The 24359-nt window shown below is 46.3% G+C and overlaps 1 protein-coding gene across 5 annotated transcripts in view; it reads left to right on the top strand.

Moving 5' to 3' along the window:
- The window catches only part of TJP1 (tight junction protein 1), a 736246-nt gene that overhangs the window by 381791 nt on the left and 330096 nt on the right, over nt 1-24359 (top strand). For all 5 annotated transcript variants that reach the window (XM_078684928.1, XM_078684927.1, XM_078684925.1 and 2 more), the window contains exon 12: nt 6566-6674. In XM_078684928.1, the coding sequence (XP_078541054.1) occupies nt 6566-6674 (109 nt within the window). The remainder of the gene's footprint in view (nt 1-6565; nt 6675-24359) is intronic.

Raw genomic sequence — 24359 nt, 5'->3', positions numbered from 1 at the left:
TGTCTATGTGTTCGCTAAGTTGTTTTTGTACACATTTCTCTAGATGTTTGGCAAGTGTTTGGAATGTTGGTTACTGGGCGAAAGTTATTCGGATCAGCTGGGTCTGCTGTCGGTTTTTTGATAATGGGGACGACTTGCCCGCTTTTTAGGCATTCTGGAAGTAGCCCTTGTGAGAGAGAGGCGTTAATAATTCTTGTCCATATTGGAATCACGGTATGGCTGATTTCTTTCATGCATTTTGCTGGGAGGGGCTCGTTATAGTGATTGTTCGGTTTGATATCTAGTAGCGTTTTGGCGATGTTATTCTGGTCCAGCAGCTTGAACCCAATGTGCCTTATTTTTTTGCCCTGTCCTCCTTAATTATCGAATTGGTAGTCTTGTTGCTGCTCGTTGGGGGTCTTTGGTTGTCTAGGTTATCCGCTTCACTCCTGAGCTCTTTCCAACGTTTTGGCTTTGTTGGTGAAGAAAGTTGAGAATTCTTCGCAGCTTAGATGTATTTTTGTGGTTTCATGGGCCGATTTGGCCAACTTGTTGGATTGTTGTTTTAGTATTTCGAATAGTTTCCGAGGTCTATTTTTGGCGAGATCCAGTTCTGATCTAATAAATTCTTTTTTAGAATTGAGGATCTTCTTATTGTATCCTTTTCTGGTTTTTCTGAGGGATTTCAGTTTGGGAGAGGCTGGGTGTTGTCTCCATTTTCTCTCAGCTTGTCTCAATTTCCTTCTTTCCTCATTCAGTGTCTCGTTAAACCATGGATTTTATCCTTCTCTGTAACTCGTTTCAGAGGCATTGTGGTGTTAACTATATCCGTTATTGAAGTAGTGTAGTGGTCCGTTAGATCATTCATGTTCTGCAAGTTGTTCGGAGTATATAGTTCCTTCTCGCAGCTTTCTATTAGTAGTTCAATGTTCTGTTCTTTAGTATCCCGCATCCACTTTTTTACTTTATTCGGTTGCGGATGCTTGTTCTTTTTCCATGTGGGAATCAGAAAGGTTATGGCATGGTGATCAGACCAGTCGCATTTCTCTATATATAGGACTGAAGTGTTCTCTTTTTTGAAATTATCCAGTCCAACGTAGCTCCTTTCGCATGAGTTGGCTGTGTGCAAGCTTGGGAGAGGTTTAGCTCAGCTAAGAAGTCTTTAATAATGTTGACCTGTTTGTCATTGTTGTCGTTCTAGTGAAGATTAAAATCCCCTAGGAATATATTATTTGCGTCGGAGTTAGAGTTTGCTGTGATGATCTCCATTAGTTGTTCTATGAAAAATATATTATTACCTGGTGGATGATAGATTGCATGCAAATTGCAATCTTAGTTGTTAGCCGATCTTATACTGAGACCCAAGTAATCGCAGTAGTTAAGTGGTTCTGATTGTATTTGGCTTACTTCTAAATTCGAACGGTGGATGCAGGCTATGCCACCCCCTGTCTTTTTTTGTCTATCCAGTGTCACACTGTTATAGTGGGGGGGCACTAGAAGGTCCATTACTGGAGATGATGCTTCCGATAGCCAGGTTTCCGTGAGGATTGTCATATCGACTTCCTGGTTGATAATTAGGTCAGCTATGTCTGATGCGTGTTTAGCTGCTGACCTACAATTGATCAGAAGGCATTTCAGTGTATTTCTAGCGTTGATTGAGTTAGGATTTTGCGGTTCAGTGATTATCTGGACTTATTGTAGGTTATTAAGGTTGGGTTTCCTTTCATTCTGTCTTGCTGTTCTGTTGTTATTGATCAAGACTGTTTTGATTTCCCCCCCTCTCCTATGTTCCATCGCCTCATAATCCCGGAGTAGGGATAGGGTTTCTTCTTCTGTTATGTATTTATGTATCCTGTCAGGTCGATTTTGCCTGTTTGATAATGGCATCTCCTTATTCTTCCTTTGAGAGTTGTGTATTAGATCTATGATGTGTTCAACTTGCTTGTGGGTGCCGTCTAGCGCTTCACGTAACTTTTCCATCACTTGCATCGATCTTATCATGTCTAGCGCCATGTTGTCCATTTTTGTTTGAAGCTCTTTGAGTTCCCCCCCGTTTTTTGGGGATTTCACTTTTTGTTTTCCTGTTTTTTTGTACTGTTCTCTTCATCAGCTTTCTTTTCTTCTTGATGTTCGTTAAGTTGACTGATCCACTTTTATTAGCGTTATTGGATGCTCTTTCCAAACTTTGGGCCTTTAAAACTATGTTTGGGTTAGATACATTTCTTGCCATTCTAGAAGTCCTTTGAGCTGGAGTAGCATTGGGTAAAACTAGGGTGGCGTCTTCCATATCTGGTATTTCTCCTTTTTCAGGGAGTACGCAGGTGCCTGTTACTTGCGTTGACTATTGTGGTTCCTGCAGTTCTCTAATTATTATGTTTCCTGTGGAAGTAGTGACCCCATTCTTCTGAGTGATTTCTCGTTGACTCAGGTGTTGTTCGGATCTTGCGTTCTCCGCATACCTTTTTAGTGTTGGGAAAATGTTGTCAAATTCTTCTAGTTCCAAGTTCGTAGCTTGAATCAGCACTGTTCCGGTCTTATACATGGATATGCAGAGGTCTGCGCTGCATCTTGATGATGCCTTGGTCATAATTTTTGTGCCATGAGGTATATTTGTTATAGCTTTTATGTTGATCATATTGGTAATGGCATTGCGCCATTTAGCCATTCTTCTTGTAAAAAATATCAAGTCGTTCACGATAGAGCCTTTAGCTGTGTTACACGTGGGGTCTGATATCAGTGTGTCTGGGTTTTTCCTCATTAGGTTATGTTTGAATTTTTTTGCTGCATTCTTAGATATTTTGGTAGGATACTTTATGATGTGGGCGTTCAGGCTTACTGGCTCTAAGTAGTTGTCCATCATTAAAGTGTAATTGATTGAAGAGTCGCAGTGAGAGTTGCTAATTTACTAACCTTGTTGAAAGTTCCAGTACACTCCTTGTCTGGCTATGTTTTGAATTCTCTTATGTTTATTCTGTGTAGAAAGCCCACGGATCAGTGATCCTCCATATTATATTATTATTATCTAGAATTTCAAGATGGCCGCCATTTATATCATCAAAGAACCCCATTGTTAAAGGGAATCTATTGGACGGAAGCTTGGGAAGACCGGGTTTCATTATATGCTGATGACATGCTGGTGTATCTATCGGAGCCTAATAGCGCCATACCGGAACTTCTTACTATCTGTAACACTCATGGTAGACTCTCAGGGTATACTATAAATTGGTCTAAATCGGTGATGTATGTTCTCAAGGGACCGAGGCCGACTCTCTCGGCGGAATGTCCGCTACTGATTGCGAATGACTCATTTAAATACTTGGGGATACATATCACTGCCTCGGCAGCCGACTTCTACTCCAAAAATTTACCCCCCCCCCCGCTAGAAAGATTTAAACGCGACGTGAAACACTGGGCTTCTCTGCCCCTCACACTTCCCGGAAGGGCAGCACTATATAAAATGAAGGCTCTCCCCCGTTTTTTGTACGCCCTGGAAAACATGCCCGAAACGGTCCCACCCCGATATTTCAAGCAAGTGGCAGCGCTGGTCTCGATCCTTCTTTGGGGTAACCGCCCGGCGCGCATTGCCCAAGCGAAATTATACGGCAGCTGGTACGATGGTGGGATAGCACTCCCAAATCTCCAACTATATTACTGGGTGCGCAACTCAAAGTTATAAATCACTGGTTACACGCACCTCATGACTACCCAGCATACAGCGCAGACAGGGCTCAACTAGGAACTAATAATATGCTAGCGGCGCTCTACAACAAAGAAAAGGTTGCAAAATTAATGGGCCCCACAAAACACACAGCGCTGATATGGTACGCAGCACACGCCAGACTGGAGTGGAAAGGAGTGATAACAAAAATGACCCCACTCTGGGACACTAAAGCACCAGGACAGCTGCGAAGATGTAGGGGCTTTACAAAATGGGACAACATAGGCATCTCCACAGTGGGGGATATGTGGGACAAGGGAGAGGTGATCCCGTTTCTGCAGTTTCAACAACAATACGAGCTGGGCCAGACTGAAAAGTTCAGATATATGCAAATAAAGACACGCTTTACTGGCGGTAATTCCATCAAACACTGACATCCCTGAGGCCTCCCTGTTGGAAGACAGACTACTGACGGACCATATGACACAAAAAGCCACCTCTCTCACGTACCGGAAGATTCTTAATAATCTACAGGACCCCATGAGTAACTTGAAAGAGAAATGGATAGCGGAGGTAGGGGACATAGATGAGCCAGAATGGAGAGAGGCCCTAGGAGGTGGGCATCTCAGCACGGCTGCGATTGGTACAACTTAAAATCTTACATACAATCTACTATACTAGGGGAACACTACACAAAATACAGGGGGCACCGCACCCGTTCTGCCTGAGGGGCTGCGGGGAGGAGGGAACCTTTTTCCATACCATATGGGACTGCCCAATTATAATGAACTATTGGAGACAGTTACTATGCACCATTTCACAGATAACAGAAATTTCACTGTTACCAGAACCATGACGATGTTTGCTAAACATGTGGGAGCCCAATGATCTCACAAGATATGGACTGATATGGGTCACGCTTGGGCTCTTAATTGCTAAAAGAGACATTGCTCAAAAATGGGGGGCCGCAGAAGCGCCGACACTGTCCACCTGGTGCAGAAACATGGACCTAACAATGATTACGGAACGTATGGTGTATACCGTAAGGAAATGCCCTCGAAAATGGAATAAAATATGGGCTCCCTGGAATGCCTTTAGAGGGGACATTTGCGAGCCACTGGAGGAATCGGACGGGGATAGCTCAGATGAAGAGATTGAGGGGGTATAGACGGGGAACTATGGAAGGGGGGTATAGATGTAAGATGAAGTTACATACCATGTAAAAATTCGATCACCTATAGATAGAATGTACTCGAGTCATTAATGTAATATTTCTGTAGATATTGCCAAGTTTATTGAAATTGCAATAAAAATGTTTTTTTTTAAAAATCAACTTTTCTGGCACTCCTCTAATCACTTAGGTGTACCCAAGTCATGATACTCATGCAGTTATCACACGCTACCCTTTCTCTATTCGCGACAGAGTGGGGTGGGATCACCAGTTCTTGCTCACCCATCCCACAGAGCGCATGTGGGGAGATCTTGCATGAACAGAGTGCATCACAGCTATTTATGCATGCATTGAGATGGGAGTCCTAGTCTTCTCTACATTTTGCTCCCTTTGAGCCCTCGGTCTGTTTTTTTTTATAACCATATGCTTGTTTTCCAATAGAAAAAACCTAAGCGCACAATAAGCAGTTCCACGTTGTCTGAGACAAATGCATTTCCAGATAAACAAACCCGGATCATACACACAGTCCATGATATACCCACCACTTGTCCCAGATCTTGTCATACTTTTGTGGGCATCCTCGTGCCTTATAAATAGGTTGTTCTTAGTGAGCACATCAGTCCACTCCCTTCCTCCACTCCCTCAGCAAGGGAGTGACCGTACACTTCAGTGACGTGCAGTTTCTCACTTGGCTACCAACGTAGCCACTCTAATAAAGGACTGCTCCATCCTCCACCTACCAAGCTCCTCTAGCTAACCCAGTAATGCAATCCTGTGGATGAGGGCAATTGGACTTTTCAGAACCAAAGAAAGTTCCCTCTCATCCAAGCCCAGAACTGGGCATGGATGAGGGGGGAGCCATACCTGTTCTAAACAGTCACTAGGGGTCAGGTAAGTGAGGTGCAAGTAGTTAAGCTGGATCATGCAGCCGCAAGCGCTGTTAATCAGATTTTGCCCACCCCATGTGTGCACTGAGGGTCCTGTTTAGATTCTCACAATACCTCCTGCCCTGATATGCCATCTCCATCTTCCCCTCATATCCGGTCATATTTGTGTCTCGCAGTTACTACTGCCACTCACCAATGCTGCCTACTATATGGGCTCCTTATTTTCTCTAGCTGTCCATTTTTTAACGTGGGGCATTGAATGTTTGCGCATGTGTAAGTGTAAACATGTGTTGTGAGTATGCAGCTGTGTGTTCTTGTGAATGATGCACATGTAAAAGTGGCCGAGTATACTTGCATTTGTTCTTCTAAACCGATGCATCTGAGTATACACTTGTGGGTGCCCCAGTATGGCAGCATATTTGACTGCGCAGACCAATGTGTTGGCTTTCCCTGGAACAGTAGTGCCGAGCTATGGCATAGTTGATAAACCGTTGCCACTTCCGGGAATATTCTATGACATGGTGGGCTTGCTTAGCAATTTTCTGGCTTTCTCTGGCAATATCCCAAATAGAAGCATGGAAATCAATTTTGAAGAACCACAAGAGGCTACAAGTTATACCAGTGCTCGAGAATAAAGGTACATGTATGTAATACATCCATTCAATACGTTCATCTTTAGTTAAATTCGTGCTGGCTTTTTTCCTTAAAGTAGTTATGTTAATTAAAAAGCTGTGAGCACGCAACCTAGAAGGTGAAAAACTAATTTTTGGAAAAAAATTATTAAAGTAGTGCTCTCTTTTTAAATTTAATTTAAGGCAAGAGATGCATATGATGCTTTCATTTATATTGTAAATAACACTTTTTTCCTAGGTAAACAATGTAGATTTCACAAACATCATCAGGGAGGAAGCAGTACTTTTTCTGCTTGATCTCCCAAAAGGAGAAGAGGTGACTATACTTGCACAGAAAAAGAGGGATGGTGAGTACTTAAATTTGCTCTTGTATGCAGTTTTGTTTGTTTACAAATGCTGTTTCCCTAGCATGTCGCTCTCTGCTGGGTCATTTGCGTTTTTTACAGACCTGTTTTGCTTATTTGATGGAGGTGAAAGAGAGGCTGGGTCCATGATGTGGAACCAGAAGAAGTAAGTACAAGACTGGAGAGATTGTCAATGAATTTACTTTTTTATGTGAGGTTTGTTTTACTGTACATCATAAAAGAATGACTAAATACTTAGATACCTTTTTGTTTATTTTAATTTAGCTTAATTTAAATTTTAGGGATGGCATTAAATATAAATGATATGACTCATTTATTTTCAAATTTTATTTAGTACTAGGGTCAGACCTTTTCTTTGGGTCCTGTTTCAGGGATTCTGCTCAGAAACAGAATGTAGGAACTCAGACAGCATACCACCTTAGTGAGCCTGAGTCCTCACTTGCCCTCGTTACTTTACCAGAGAAAATAGTGAATTGGCACCTCAGAAGACAACACTCTCGACCCACTTAGGGATCGCGTTAACAGGACACACCTTTTTGTTTTCTCATTCGTACTTGTACACAAAGAGGCTTTCACATGAGTTTCTCACTGCCCCATTCATTATGCTGCATCTCAAATTAGTCATCACACTCCTAATGTGTGCTCCTTTCAACCCTCTGCATAGTTGTACCTGGATGCTCCTAACTCTGCAGACAATTTCTCTAGTTTGAATCACTATTACACATTGTGACAGTTAGCTACAGACGTTATCAGTCCAGTCCTTCCACACGTTCTTCTTCCCTGACAAGGAGTTGTGCATTCTTTCTCCGAAAAAGGGTTTAACCTTCTATGTGAGGCAGGTCATCATGCTTCCAGTGTTCATTTCTTCCATGTAAGTAAAGCCTTGTGTAAACAGTGGTGCAACTGGCGCTACATCATAATAATCTGACTATGTTACCGGCCTAGACCTATGTGGCATGCCTGGGGTGGGGGGGCAGTTGGGGGAAGGGTGTTTGCAGGTGAAATGGCATACAAATACAGGTGCAGAGCTGAGACCAAATATTGTGTTATTCTCACAACCTGAAGGGAATGATTTTTAAAGGTGTTGCACAAAGCATTAAATCTGGTTCCCCAATGGGCCCAGCCCCGCCTAAAATCATTAGGGAAGGATAAATATAATACTAACTTATGTACAGTAACTTCTGGAGCACTCCTTCAATTGTTGTGAGGTCCTGAGTAAGTGGAAGCTAGCAGTTGTCCTCCCCTTAAAGAGCAAGCATTTGCAAAGCAATAGGTCTCGCTTTTGCTATTGGCCTTTTAATTATCTATTGGTTTTCATAACAGATAAATAAAAAGCATTGTCATTCACAATGCTAATAGTTTAAACTCTCGGAATGTGTGCCTTATTGCATTGCAAATTCTTATTTTTAATGTGCTGGAGATTGTTGAAGAATGTTGGAGAAAATGCTGCAAGGCGGAAAGAGATCCAAAAATGAGAAGTCAACCCGAAAGCCTCACGTAAGTGACAGCAGTTCCACCGTGGCCTCTTGCTTAATGAATCTGGCGCCATGTTTCAGCCATATAATGCCACTGCAGCAATCTGTCACCAAACTTTAAATGAGGTCCGTAACGGGTGCGCATATACTACAGCTGACATGATGGCTCACTGCACACATGTTCAAACAAACTCTGTGATAGAAATAATTAAAATAAGCCTTTGTGTACAATTGTTTTCCAAATTCATTCTTAGAAGTAAAAATGTGAATAAACCAGCAATTTTTTGTTTCAAAAACACAAGATTTGGTGCGAGCATGGCACACAGGGATGTGTGCCATGTCGACTCTTTGTTTAGTTCTGTACTTAGACACTCAGCCTGTAAAGGCAGTGTGTGGGTGTCGGGGTGCAGGGCCCCTAAGGGTGGCACAATAAGTGCTGCAGCCCTTGGGGGTCTTTTCTGGTCACCATGCCCTGGGTACCAAGGGTACCTTTTACTAGGGGCTGACAGGTGGCCAGAGATGCCAATTGGGTTTTAGTTTCAACACAGTTTTTGGGAAGGAACACAGGCTGGCACCTGGTTGGCAGGAGCCCAGGGCACACTCAGTAAAAGCAGTTAAGCAAAAAGTGGGGGCATATCAATGCAAGAAAGATGGCACTTTCTCACACCTAGTCGTAGGGAAGTCCCCTTCCATCTGGTCCTCAGCTTGGTGGCCCTAGTCTTTGGGTCCCACACCCATTTCTAAGGAGGAAGTAAAAACTCTAGGAGTTTGGCTGGAGCCCAAACTCTCCTTCGAGACCCACACAAGGAAGGTTATAGGGAAATGTTTCAGAATCCTCAAAATATTTAGAAAAACTCTGGAAATCCTCCCCATCTCAGCCAGGAAAACCCTATTCCACGCTCTTGTAACGTCCCAGTTGGACTATGGAAATGTCCTCTATCTTGGAGCAACAAAAAAATGCCTCCTTAGGCTGCAACGCATCCAGAAAGCAACAGTACGCCTAGTTCTCAACTTACCTTGGAGAGCTTCCTCTGAGAAAACCCTTGACTCCCTGCACCGGTTGCCGATTATTAAAATAATTCTTTTTAATGCCCTGTGCTTTTTCAATCGGAGTCTGCAGGGCATAGGACCCAGTTATCTTCATGATCTTCTTGTCCCCCTGTGGAGTGTGGGCTTCGGCGGGCCGGAATAACAAGCGGGGAGGCCTGATATAGTGCGCTATGTTTAAGTGGTTTTATTGTTGACACAGTCCGGAGGAAACAGAGTCACAGGAAGGGGGGCCAAGGGGATCCTGGATGGGGTCCGGAGAAGAGAAGAAGTCGGGTCGGGAAGGGTGGTGGACGGCTTCTGACTGCTGGGCTGACGTCGTCCGGGCGGTGTGCGTCTTCCCTCTCAGCTGCTCCGTCGTGTCTGGGATGTTCGTTGGTGGGCCTCGGAGGTTTGGGGCGAGAGAAAACACAGAGCCGTTAGTCTGTCGCTCTCGGCAGTGGTAACTGCCACCGACACCGGGACGTGAGGCTACGGAAGAGGTGATAGTGGGGGAGGGCAGGAAGGGGAGGTGGAAGAGACCGAAGGATAGGGGGGAAAAAAGGGGTGACAGGGTGCTCTCTATGTGAGCGAGGTCTATATATATATTTATAGTGTTATGGTGCTCAGGGTTGTGCGGCTTTACAATTATTTACAACTATCTACAAGAGGCACACGGAAACGGATGGTGGTTACTCACGTGGCCCGCCGCAACTCACTGGTGAGTTGCGGCCGCTCTCCAGCCACCTCCTGGGGACTCCACCAGTCCTCAGTCCACACGTCGCCGTCCTCCTCCTCTTCTTCAGTTCGGCTTTCGTTCTCCTCGCTTCTCTCTCTCCGCTCCGGTTCCGTCCTTGCTGTCTCCTGCCACGAGTCCGCGGGTTGGAACCTCGTTCCTCGAGGTTCGATGGTTTTTCTACCTTCCGGGGCGTAGCCGTGGCCGGGACTTCCGGGGTCAGGGAGGACTGCTTCCGGGTTCCCGACTTCCGTATTCGAACCCTGGCGTACCTGTAGAGGATGAGAGACGGAAGAACTCCTAGGGAGAGGAAACAAGGCACATTCTGGGTTAGGCGAGCCCGCCCCCGCGCGAGGATGCCTTCCCGTTAAGGTAGGGACCGTGACCTTTTCACACCCCCATAATCCAATGAGTCACCTCAGGTCAACTGGTGCTCATTTGGTTAAAGTCCCTAAAATCCAAAGAGCAAGAATATGTGCCCGTTCATTTGATTATTTGTCAGCCAAAAACTGGAATGCATTACCTCTTTCTCTTTAAGCAGAGCCATTGGAAAACACTTTCCGAAAAAGACTGAAAACCTGGCTCTTCCAGCTCTGATGTTCTGTGTTTGTATTGCCCCTGTTTTACTGCTTCTTGCCCCTCTGGCCTTTTACGTAGTGGTTCCTTAGCGCGGGGACAGACCAGTTGATGTAACCAGGCACTTTATAAATGGTTTTTATATTATATAAGGAGGGCAAGAGGCTTCACCAGTTAAATCCATAGCAATACCTTGGCTTTTTTTATAATTAAACTGTGCTATGCCTTGGCCACAAAGGATCAATTGTATGGCCTTAGGACATTAGGGCACATTCCATCAGTACAATGACAGCCTTAGCTCATGTGTTACTATTTTGAATATCTGCCCAGTAGCCACATGTGAATCCATCCCTACTTTCACCAGGTACTACCGTATCAATTAACAGACAGTGCCATTTTAAAGATTTTGGTGGCCCTGGGCAAGAAATATTTTGAGGCCCCTGTTTCGAAGAGCTTTGAGTTTTATTACCCATTATCTACTTATTCAAACCACATGATGCTAAATAATATTTACTTATACATTAATGAGTGAGAAAAAGCTCTCTTTCATTCAGGACCTTGGGAAATGTGGATCCTGGGCAATTGCGTTTTTTGCCCATTTCTTTAAATGTCTCTGTTGTCAGATCCACTCAAAGGGTCATTCTGCCCTCTCTGACCTGCTGTAAAGTCCACACCTAGGATCATCCTACTAACAAAGGGGATTGCTTTAGTATATTTACATAAGGTGATGAACCTACGGTTAGAAGTATAAGTTACTTACCCTATTATCACTCTTGTTGGTGGAAACCTTATCTCACCACAAATTCCTCACTGTGAGAAGCTGGTTTATTAGTTGGAGTGGCTTTGTGTCCACCACAAGTAATAAAGTCACTTTCTGGTTAGGTCCAGTCAAAGGTTTCAGTAATTTAAATCTGAGCTCAACCACTGGTAGCTATGGCAAAAAGCAGACCGGCTTAACGTCAGGAAATCATTAAAGCATTTATAAATAACAAAAAGTTACGTAGCCGACAACACAATAACAATTTATAAAAATAGAGGGAAAAAATAATCTAATTAAACAAAACTCCAATAAGGGAAACCGAAGATATGGATTTTGAAAGATTTAAGTGGAAATTGTTCCCCAAGGCACCAATGATAATAGTTGTGGTACATTGGGACCTAGGCGCGCTTTGAGAGCACCGGTGAAAGAGCACAAGTCAGATACACAGCGTAGATTGACCCATTAGCGCCTGGAAGTCTGAAAAAGGACTTGGTGGTTTTTCTGGAGAAAGACTCTTGTCTGTGTGGGGCAAACATGAAATGTAATCAGACACTGGAACTGGCAGTCGAATAATTATCATAATAAAACTATAGCCTTGGCTAAGGAAGCACATGATTTCATCTTCTGGAGTGATCTTATGGAGGCGAGTTCTAAAAAAGACTCCAAGGGGTTTTGGGATCTGATGAGAGCCAGGGATAAGCCCATTGATGTACAACTGACTTGCAACATCTCAGGGGAGGCTTGGTCTGCCCATTTTTCTAAGCTATATTCTATCCCTCTAGACGTATTACAATCTAACACGGATTTCCTACTCAGACTGCCGGTTGCCACCACAATCAATGATTGCCCCTTTAGCGTTAAGGAAGTAGAAGGGGCAATTAGGTGCCTTGTTACCAACAAAGCTGCTGGCCCGGATGGCATTCCAGGCGATCTGTTGAAGGAAAATGTATGTGTGTGGAGTAGATTAATTGCCTCACTCCTGAATGAGGCTGTTTTGGGAGGCTGCCTACCTGACTCTTGGAGGGGTGCTGAGGTCGTCCCGATCTTTAAGAAAGGCTGTCGGGACGACCCAGCCAACTACCGTCCAATCAGTCTGCTCGACTCAACCCAAAAGGTAGCGGGCAAAGTAGTCCTAGGTAGGATCCTCCATTGGGCTGAAGAAAACCAGGTATTATCAGATTTCCAGGCTGGATTTAGATCAGGAATAGGCACCATCGAACAGACATTCCGCCTACTAATGCTGTATTGGAAAGTGGTTGTATTAGGCAAGGGCAGTCTGTATCTAGTTTTCATAGATTTACGGACTGCCTTTGACCTGGTCCCACGAGCCCAACTGCGGAATGTCTTAGAAGGGTTGGGCATCCCCCCATACTTGCTGGGATTGCTTATCAAGTTCCATGAACGCAACTTTGCTCAGATTAGGTGGGGTGACCAGGGGCAAAAAACATCTCGCATTCCTGTAGATAGGGGCGTCCGCCAGGGTTGTGTGCTAGCCCCCACTCTGTTTTCACTCTATGTAAACGGAGTGGTGGAGCATCTTCTCCAACAACCAACAGATGCACCTTCCCTGGCGGGCAGAAAAATACCCACGCTCCTATTTGCAGATGACACCCTACTAATCTCAAAAACGCCTGTAGGCATTCAAAAGTTGCTTTCTAGCTTTAAGGACTTTTGTGACACCAAGGGCCTAGCTATTAATATAAGCAAAACCAAATTCCTTGTTCTAAACCCCCCTAGGAAAACTGTAATTCCCCCTGTTCTAGACTTAGTCCAACTTGAAAGGGTCAAGGAGTTCGACTATTTGGGCATAAGACTATGTGACTCCATGAATTGGAAGGCCCATCATCAAAAAGTATTTTTGATCCATAAGAGGGTTACAGAGGCCCTGCTAAAAGAACAACGTGCCTCATCCCTTAAACCTATTGGGGCATTATTAGATATCTACAGGGCAAGGGCGGTGTGCGCGGCATTGTATGGTGCGGAACTGTGGGGAGTACAGAGAGTTAATACCTTAACCTACCTCGAAAACAACTTCCATAAAGATCTTATGAAGTTGCCACATAGCACCCCTACACTCCCTCTCTTGCTTGATGCAGGTACACGCCCAATAAGTGAGCAAGTTAGGCTACGTCCCCTGTTACTATGGGCCCGGATATGGAACGTACCAGAATTGTGCAGTTATGCTGATGCCCTAAGAGAACTCCTTGCTTTACCTGGCTGGCATAAGGTCGGCTGGTTTAGGGAAGTCAAGTGGCTTCTCTATGAATTAGGTCTAGGAGATGCTTGGGTTAATAGAACAGCTCCACCAAAACAGATGCTCAAGAAAATGTATTGGTCATGGGCGTCTAATGTGAGAACGAGCAACTCCAATCTTTGTAGATCAGCTGTAGAGTTTCTATCAATTAAGGAGCTGCCTTATAGAGAACCCTATCTGGACTCGATCCCTAATTCGTGGGACAGATCGTTGTATTTTAGATTTAGAGTGGGAGTCCTTCCTTTAGGGCAGTTAACTTCTAGTTGGAAGCCTCCGTTGCAAACGATACCATACTGCCCTTTCTGTGAATTAAAGGTTGAGTCTACCGCCCACCTGTTGTTCGAGTGTCCCGCATATGTAGTGCCCAGGTCTAGATGGCTGAAACCATTATGCAGGAGCCTCGGCACTAGATCGCATCTGGAGGCTCTAGGTATACTACGATCTGATGCTCGTCCCTTGTTCGCCTGTTGCCTGGCAAAATTTCTGGGCTGGTCATGGCGGATAAGATCTGCAAGGAAACTCCTGCTCCAGTAATATGTTTTGGTGGAACCAGCCCCTAACCTGTTCTTTTGTCTGGCCAAATATTCTATCTTATGATTTTATTATTGACTCTGTAGATTTTATATAATGCACATTGTTAGTTTTTTATGCATTTTTATCTATTTCTGTATTGTAATGCTTTTATGATATGCAAATATATCGAAATAAAGCTATTCAATCAATTATCGCAGCCTTTCTCGAGTCCAGCAGTGTTCTGATGAAAGCTGGGTGAGTGTGCAGCCGTGTAGGATTCATTAGCCTGTGGATTAGGCACACTCTGAGTTCCTCTTACCAATGTAGTAAAGTTTTCCAGGCCCTGATCTACCTACTTTTTCAGTATCTTCTGCTTACTGAGGCCCAAAATGCCATGTGTCAAGACATTTTCAAGATGGTGACAGTCTTTGGTGACACTAAACCTAGGATCTGGGTGTGTGTGGAGAGCTTACTAACGGAATCCTAGTATCCTCCCACATCTAACACTAAAATCCAGTTCAAAGCAGGTACTCTACCGCTAACAAACTCAGAGACAGAAGACTTGTAGGGCAAATTTTGGTCCTTCAGCAACTGGGAGATACAAGGATTCTGCTAGCATCCTGTTTGCTCCCTTTAAAGGGTGCAGTACTTTTATATGCGGATTTGACAGACCTGTCATGCAGGATTTAGCACGGGGGTGTCAACAACAGGGGAACCCATCCTGAATGTTCTATTGAGCTCACAGCCAGAGTCGGAGTGGCTCGCCTGTGGAGTGAAGTCTCCCCAGCGATCCGGGTCCAGCAAGGGCTGAGCTCTCAGGGTCACGGTGGCGCCAGCAATGTGAATCCAATGGCTGCCACCGACCACGACTGGCTCAGTTAAGAAGACTCCAACGTCGAAAGGCACCCAAAGCCCCTAGGCCTTGGTGAGCTGACTCAACGGGTCCCCTACTATCCCCTACATCTCTACTTACCTGTGCTGTTGTTGGCCTCTCTCCTGCAACCTCCGGTGTCACGCCTGCAACCTGTTTGTCAAAAGAAGAATCCCCATTGAAAAGCATTGTGCGCCCGACGTTGAAATTACACTGTGCACCTGGCCGCCCCTGTGCCCCTGGTGGTGTATGTTTGGTGCTGCTTTGTGCCCCCTGTGCTTAACCTAACCCCCAAAGTTTGGCCCCTGCAACCAATATACTTACCTGCAAGCAGTGTGGCTCCAGTCACCCCCAGTCTTTTATTTAAAAGCACTGGGCCAAACTCGGATTTTGACCTCTGCACCCGGCCGCCCCTGTGCCGCTACTGGTGCCCTTTTGGTGCTTACCTGATCCTTGCTCCTTTCTGACTTTTGGTCCTGAAGACTGGAATTGTAAGTGCTTTACTTACCTGTTCAACCGCAATATTATTTTCCCCATAGGATAACATTTTACTGTCCTGAAAAGTTTGAGTGTCGATTGTACAAAGTGAATACTATTTTTATTCAAAGATGTAATTGCCTTATTGCAAAGTTTTTGGTTTTAAAATAAAGTACGAAGTATCGTTTTCTAAAATTGGTCTGGATCTCCTCCTTGAGTCGTGTGTCCATTATTGATTGATACCTGTTGTGCAATAAATGTCTTACACTCCTCTGTGTTAGGCCGAAGGCTAATTGCTCACACTATCACTAATAGGGCACTTTGGGTTTTACATTGAGCCCTTTACACTTTTGCCAGCTTCCTACACCAGTTACCGGTAATAGTATTTTAATCTGCACTCTGGCTTTCTATATAGCATAGCTAGGCCCGCCACAGTGAAAATATTTCTGAGTTACATCACTGTAGGTACATAGTAACATTAATTTGCTATAGGTACCACTTTTAATTTCCATGTACTGTATTTTGTGGGCTACAAGGCCTGCATAGGACTGAATAATGTTTAAAGGGAGGTTTTTAATAGTCATAAGGGGTTGCACAGCAGGTTTAAACTACTGCAGTCCAGCTACAATGGCTGGCTTGAAGCCATGTTTTCCTGATCACATTAGTGAGTTTCTGGGTCGAGTCTGGGGCCTGGGTAGATTAATAAGGTGCAAAATAAGTATGCACCAGAAAATGCCTTACCAAAGGTAGTGTCCTTCCGCAGATAGTGTGTCCAGGACGTATATTTGTATGATAAAAGGCAAAAAATAAAATAAATACTTACTGTGTGTCCTTGTTCCGAAGGCTCCAGACAATCTGAGGTAACTGGGATCCAGTTGTGATGTTTTGAGCAGTTTACCACTGGTGTTCTGGTACCACTATGCTATTGGATCCAAACTGGATTACCAAGCACTCCTCACTAGCACTTGTTTTTCTGTTAGAGGACACTTACTCAAGAATATTGTGTTGATTACACAGTCTTACTGCTGTATAACCTTACAATATCTGCTTATTCCCGAAAGCCGAATCAGTGTTTTACTTTAGAAATTGAAAAGTACTGTTCGAGGCATTTGAGCTGCAGATCGCCACCTGGTGTTGGGCTCGGATGATTGCAGGTTGTTGTCTTCTTGGAAGAAGTCTTTGTAGTCACGAGATAGGTGACTCCTCCCTTGGACAATACTGTGCATGGTCATAGACTCCATCCTCCGATTGTTTTTTACCGCCACTGGGTTCGGATGAAAGTTTTCCGCTCCGGCTAGAAAAGACTTTTCTCCAACTTCGAAGCGCAAATTACTTTATAACAACATCATCGACATCAAATAAATAACTTTTGACATCAACTACATTCTGGTGCGTCGACGCGGGCCTTTGGGCCTATCAGCGCCGTACGGCCTACGCCTCATGGACAGAACTCCATTCAAGAGATGCCCGGTATGCCGAGCAAAGTTCCCTCATAGCGACCATCACGAGGTCTGCAACCTCTGTCAATCGCCGGAACACGACGAGTCGACCTGCACAGCTTGTGCGTCCTTCCGATCGAAGAAGACCATTCGGGATCGGAGGGTGTGTCGACACGAGATGAGGAGATCAGCACCAGCACTGGAGGCCATCTTTGAGGAGGAGATCGTCGAAGAAGACGTCTCTGAGGACGAAGATGCACTTGAAGATATCTCCAAGGACGAGGCTCCACTCGACGCCGAGGAAGACTCGCCTGATCTCCAGATCATATCGGGGGCAGAGGACCCGGACGATTCGATTCCATCTCGACAACCCGTGAGTACCTCTGCCCCTGCACAACAGACACTACACAAACCAAAGGCAACGGTCAGCACTCCGCCCATGGGGCCCAGTAGGGACCGAAATACCCCCTCCGACGCCCCGCCTTCGGGCTCGGCTCCGAGGAAAACAACTACGCCTTCCGGTGCCTCGGCGCCGACAAGACCACACGTGCCAATTCCACCTCTTCCATTGGCACCGAGGCACACACATCCTTCGGTACCGAAAGATTCCTCGACACCGAAGCCAAAACGCCCTTCGGTGCCCAAAGACAAAGATCCTTCGGCACCCAAACCAAAAGACGCCTCCTAAAGCAAAGCACACAAAACAACCCCTATCGGCACCGAAAAAATCGATGCCAAAGAAGGTTGCAGAGGAGGAAGAACTGTTTAGGCCAGATCCTAAACAGAAGAAAGTCTATATCAACCCAAAGAATGGACATGTAGAGGCTATTCCTTATAAGAAGAGACCAGCAGAAACCCCACTTCTACCTGTGGGTCCTACCAAAAAGAAGGACTGTGCAACTTCTCCAATGCACCCTTCCTCTCCTTTACCTTCTTCCTCACCTATCCCTCCTTACATTGAACCTACAGTTTCTCCTGCTCAATCTCCTGCATCATCACACCACACTGATGAGAAGTATGATATAGGTGGGGGAAATTACATACCACAAGAAGACCCCTTAGATGAGGATGTCAATCCTGAATATCCTAAGGACGAAGACATGCATGGCTTCCCACCACACAATGTGCCCTACATTACTGAGCCTCAGTCCTACCGAACAAAACCTTCCCCTCCAGAGGATAGTATTGGGTTTAATCATTTATTAAATAGGGCAGCCCTTTACCACGGGGTTTCAATGCACTCTGATGCTATTGATGAGGACTTTTTACTGGATACATTTGAGCAGTGACGGAGGTCTACACAAATATTACCTATGATCAAAGGAGTCATTAAACATGCTCCAGAAATATTTAAAGACCCGGTACGCTGTAGGGTACTAAATCCAAGAATTGAAAAGAAATACAGACCAGCACCATCCGATCCAGTCTATATTAAGGGACATCTGCCACTAGACTCTTTAGTAGTGTCTAATGCACGAAAGAGCCAATTCCCAGACTTCTGGTGACATGCACCCGCCTGACAAAGAATCTAAAGTTATTGATGCGTCAGGGAAACGGATTGCTGCGCAAGCAACAAACGTGGCGAATAGCAAATACACAAGCACTGATCTCACGCTATGATAGGGCGCACTACGACCAACTAGAAAAGCTAATGGAGCACCTTCCAGATCAGTACAAAGATCAGGCAACAGAGCTCTTACAGGAAGGCAAGTTAATATCCAATGCCTCAATTAAATGTGCACTAGATGTAGCTGACACAGCATCCAGAGCAGTCAATACCAGTGTTATCCTCCGGCGACATGCGTGGCTACGCATTTCCGGTTTTAAAACTGAGGTACAGACTACCATCTTGAACCAGCCCTTCAATCAAAACCAATTGTTTGGGCTGGAAGTAGGCAACACACTAGAAAAGATGAATAAAGACACAGACACAGCTAAGTCTATGGGTGCATTACAATCCACACAGACTAGAAGTTCTTTTCGCCGCTCCTGCTATAGAGGAGGCTCTAAGCAAACCGGCGCAGATACATCGTCGTCTTTTAAAACAAATACACAGACCTCGTCTAACAAAAGCTACTTCAGAGGAGGATACAGGGGAAATAATAACTAGGGAAGAGGTAGAGGTAATAACAACAACCGCTCCTCTTCCACTCCCAAACAGTGACTTCCCTCTGCCTCCCCCACAGCATTCCACCCCTGTGGGGGGCAGATTATCGCAGTTCCTACCTGTCTGGAATTCCATCACAACAGACAGGTGGGTAAGACAAATTATCCAACATGGCTATTGCCTAGAACTCACAGCAACCCCCCCAAACATACCACCCAAGCAGCGTCCAATGTCCACAGACCATATTACTCTGCTTCAACAAGAAGTTCTAGCACTTCTACAAAAGGATGCTATACAAGTAGTTCCTTTAGAGGAACAAGGAACAGGAGTTTACTCCTTGTACTTCCTAATTCCCAAAAAGGGCGGGACACTAAGGCCAATTCTCGACCTCAGGCCCATCAATCATTACATACAGTCAGATAATTTCCACATGATCACTCTGCAGCAAGTACTCCCACTACTACAACAGGGCGATTTTCTTTCAACACTAGACCTAAAGGACTCCTACTTTCACATTCCTATACATCCTGCTCACAGGAAGTACCTAAGGTTTGTCATACAAGGACAGCACTATCAATTCAAAGTCCTTCCATTCGGGGTCACAACAGCACCACGAGTGCTCACAAAGTGCTTAGCAGTAGTAGCGGCACATCTCAGAAGACAACAGATACATGTCTTCCCTTATCTAGACGATTGGCTCATAAAAGCAAAATCATACAGTCAATGTGTCCATCACACAAAGCAAACAATTCAAACACTGCATGAATTAGGCTTTACAATAAACTACACCAAGTCGCACCTAGAGCCTTTGCACGTTCATCAGTATCTCGGAGCTACCGTAGACACATCGACAGCTCTAGCGTATCCCAGTCCAGCCAGGATACAGAGCATTCAGACCTTAGTCTCCATTTTTCAACACCAGCAGTCTCTCCAAGCCAAAGTGTTCATGAGACTAATAGGAATGATGGCGTCTTGCATTTTTAAAGTGCCACATGCAAGAATGCAAATGAGACGGTTACAAGAATGTCTAGCACAACAATGGAATCAGGCTCAAGGTCAGCTCACAGACCTGGTGTTGGTGGACAGCCGTACATATCGCTCTCTGCAATGGTGGAACACCAAAAATTTGACAAAGGGACGGCCGTTCCTAGACCCTGTTCCACAGATAGTGCTCACAACAGACGCATCCCTCACAGGATGGGGAGCCCATCTCCTACACTATACCACACAAGGCCAATGGAACAACCAACAAAAACTGTTGCATATCAACCATCTAGAGCTACTAGCAATTTTCCTAGCACTCAAAACATTTCAAGTACAATTACAAAACAAAGCTGTCTTAATCCGAACGGACAATATGACAGCCATGTACTATATACAAAAACAGGGGGGACACACTCTCTGCAACTGTCCCAGCTTGCACAAAACATTTGGAGATGGGCCATCCCTCAAAACATACATCTGACAGTAGAGCACCTTCCAGGAATTCACAATCAGATAGCAGATCTGTTGAGTGGGTAATGTTGGAAAACGAGGCAGCATCTGTGAGGCCTGCACAAATAACATGACACATTTGTCCTTCACTGGGAACCAAACACCCTAGGGCAGCGCCTGACTCTCAGAGGGTAGCGTTGCAGAGCAGTCTGAGGCTTACTCAAGGGAGGTGGTGTGGGCTAGTAATCGCCATTTGCAGGTGCGCAAAAATAACACTCAATATTTGATTGTCCAGTCTGTACTTTGCTTTATAAAAGTAAGAGTACATTTATTAAACACACACACCACTCCACACTATACACCAATTTACAAATATACATAAGCTGTTGGAATTACTTTGTGACATTGCATAACATCTCCACCCCTCCCGCAGGGGGGGTGGGGTCTAGTACCACCACTCCCATGTATGCGCATCATCTTGCCCCCAATGCAATTAGTTGAACCTATCCCGGAGCGAGGGCCCTGTGCACTGGCACCATCCCAGTGCCGTCTCCCTCCCATTACCTCAACAAACATTAAACAGGGATACACCTGCCTTGGTGACACATGACCCTGACCAAGCATCTCCTACTGACCCTAAAGTATACACCTCTACATCTTAAGGGCTAACAGTCTGGGGTCTTCACCTAAGCGCAGCAGCAAGACTACATGTTTACGCACACTTTAGAATGACAGTACTCAGCACATTTGGATATCATTAAAAATGCATTGCAATTACAGCCCCTAAAGGCATCACAGATGATCACAGGATTAAGTTGTAAATACCGTCAGACATCCTAGCAGGAGTGTCTAGCCACTTAAATCCACTTTGCTTGTGACATCACCTTACATCAGTACTTCACATTGAACATCAGTCCCTCTAAAAGAAATAACCACTTATAAATGCATTTCAGTGCAATTACGCCATTTCACCTCCAGGGGATGCCCTGCTCGAGACATCTCCAACTCAGCGCTTCAATCTTTGATGCACTTCTCAATGAACCCCCAGCTGTAGAACAAAAGTTCCAGCCTAGGAGGTGATGCAATCTTCGCTGAGAGTTGAGGGGTTATTCCTTTTAAATCCTCAAGAAACTTAGGGTGGGACTTAGCTTTGTGCTCGGGCTAGACTGCGCTGCTCCAGCAGCTCCCCCCGGCACCTTTTCACACTCGAGGGTGACCCCTCTCCTCTGGGGGCCACCAAAACGCCAAAAACAATCAATTCCTCATGCCTTGCAAGGCATCATGGGGCGCTTCAAGCTCCTGCCGCTTTCTGGGGCCTCGGTGGGGGGCCCGGTCCCACCCGGACCCCCGGGTAAGGGTATGCGACACAGGGAGCCCACACCCGGCCGCTCCGCACTTTGGTTGGGGGCCCGGTCCCACCCGGACCCCTGGCTCCTCCTTCCTTGTCCGGGGCCCAGGTCCCACCCGGGACCCCCACAGGCTCTCCACGTTGGAGGGCAGTCCCCGTGACCTGACCCACCCCGGGGGCCTTTCCTGGACCAGCGCCGGAGCCTCACTCGCTTTGCCGTCAGGGGGCCACAGGTCCAAGGTCTCTCACCTTCTGGGGGCCATATCTCAGCCCCTGAATGTCCGATCTGCCCCACTTTTGCATCTTCTTGCTCCTGGCGGCGCCCCCCAGCCACTGGGAGCACTCTCCTTCACTCTCCGGGTCTCCAAGAGGGTGCACTCTGCAGGGAGCGGTCTGCACTGGCTCCCTGCGCCAGCCTTTCGCCTGGCTCTCCTCCTGCGCCTTTCTTCTTCCTGCGCAGAGGCCCCTGCTTCTGTGCACCGGTCCTGGGCGCTTCTTCTGGTGCTGTTAGGGTCCTGGGTGACAGTCAGGGGGTCTCTCCTCCCAACTGCCCATTGCCAGGCTCCAGCACCTTCCACCTCAGCAGACCACACCCCAGAGAGAGCTTCTCTTCCTGTGCAAGTACTTTTTAAAAGTTGAGTAGGGGGCTGGCAGAAAGTCTCTGTGGGTCCTATCAAACAGCGACACATCACTTCCCTGCCCCTGCTCCCTCCTTCTTGTCCAGCCTCTTGGTTTGTTCAAAATGGAGTCGTCCAGTGTCTCTGGCCACATGGCCTCTGAAACCCAACTCTTTCCTTCTTGGTGCAGCCTGGTGCCTGGCACCCAGTGAAAGCTGCTAATGGATGAGCCTGTAGCCCCACCCATCTTCTTCTTTGTGGAGAGGAGGCCTTAGCTTGTGGAAGAAAGGTTATCAATCCATCCAGCTGAGGTCAACCCTCAGCCTGGGTCTGGTCATGGCTGGCTCAGAGAAATATGACAGTTCTGTATGACCCAAACGCAGTACAAATATGACTTTGGACTCTGCAGAATACTTATTTTCACCTACTCTACAATGGACTTTAGTGCATGTCTGTAATCTGTAGGCTTTGTGGAAGTCATTTTATCCATGGGCCCCACATCCCCATAGGGGAATAATGAAGTGAAAACACAGTAAAACGCACTGACTTTCCCTGGCATGTTCCTTCCCAGGGTATAAAGCCTATTCCATGTCACCGCCCAATTCTACATAAGTCCTGCCACACCATTCACTCTGTAGCTGCTCCTGGACTGCGAATGCTAGGAATCTCCCCTGCTCAGCTCCTACACGTGTGCACACACATGTACACCCATGTCTGCATGTAACCAGTACGGTGTCCCATACTACAGCTGCTGCGCAGCGGCCTAGTCAAGCCAGGCGGACACCAGTAAAATTTCCATGCAGTCTCCTTCATTATGAGTTCACTGTGGATGAGTCCCAGATTATTTGGCTCCCCCACAGTAAAAGCTCAACAATTAGGTGCTCAAAAAACGAAAAATCCGGGCGGCCCTAGTGTCAGAACCACCTTCTAACACACGCCGCGCCCAGCTGATTCCTACAGGGAAGAAGTAGCCACTCTACATGGGTACACTTCCCGTAGTCAGCGATAACTAGTTATAAGGGGTTCTGACCAGACCCCCCCCCCTACTCACCAGTTATCCGCTCAGACCACCTGCTTCTCCCATCCATGAAATCTGCACCCATGACAGGGATCCCAGACTACCCTAAGAACCCTCCAGGCTCTAGGTTAGATACCTCCAGGTCACGCCTGGTCTACATGGACTCAGCCTAACTAGGCCCACCTTTGCCCTTGGGCAGGCAACACTATGCCTACCCCTTCTAAGGACAAGGTTACAGTGCCTCGGCACTGATGCGGTCTCCTAGGATAGGTCTACCTCCCATCCCCGGGCCACTAGTTGGTCTCCTTTCCAGAGTTTGTTCCAACCAGTACCCTCTCTCCGTTTTGGTCCTTGCACCCTAAAGATGCAACCACTCCGGACCCTCACCCTGCTGCTGAGGTCATTTTGCTGCCACCACCCTTTCGGGATGACTGTCTTCCCTAAAGAAAGCACAGCCACTCATGCTTTTCCCACACAGAAAAGCTCCTCTGACCACTAGCCTAACTCCAAAAATAGGACCTCAGACCGGTCTCACTACCCCACTGGCAGTGCTAGGGAGGAACACTGAGGGTGCCTTGTCAGACCCCCTACAGCTCATTCCCCCGTCAGTAGCTCCACACGGAAACTACCCTGGGAACCTAGACCCCTTTCTTTTTCTCCGCTGCGAGAACAGGGCCTCTGCACCCTTCCCTCCGAGAGGCGCGCTCTCCTCCCGGAGTACCCTTAGAGAGCCTGTGGGCCCCGAGTTAGCTAGACCCAGACCCACTTCTCATGGCTCTCCCCGATCTCCCGGCAGCGCCTTGGGAAACCGTCCAGGGATCTACATGGTCCCTGGATGGCCTGCACCACCCCTTCTGAAGAGCAGGGTCCCTTCACTTAAGATAGGCCCCCCCTGCCTTCAGGGTAGTACTACCACTCTCAGCCAGGGACACTAAAGATCCCGGCTAGGCCTGCACCACCACCTCTTCGCGAAACACAGGGTCCCTTCACTGAAGATAGGCCCCACCTGTGTTCAG

This window comes from Lissotriton helveticus, chromosome 3_2 (assembly GCF_964261635.1).
Source record: "Lissotriton helveticus chromosome 3_2, aLisHel1.1, whole genome shotgun sequence".
In the NCBI taxonomy this organism is placed as follows: domain Eukaryota; kingdom Metazoa; phylum Chordata; class Amphibia; order Caudata; family Salamandridae; genus Lissotriton; species Lissotriton helveticus.
This window is presented reverse-complemented; position numbering and strand designations above follow the sequence as displayed.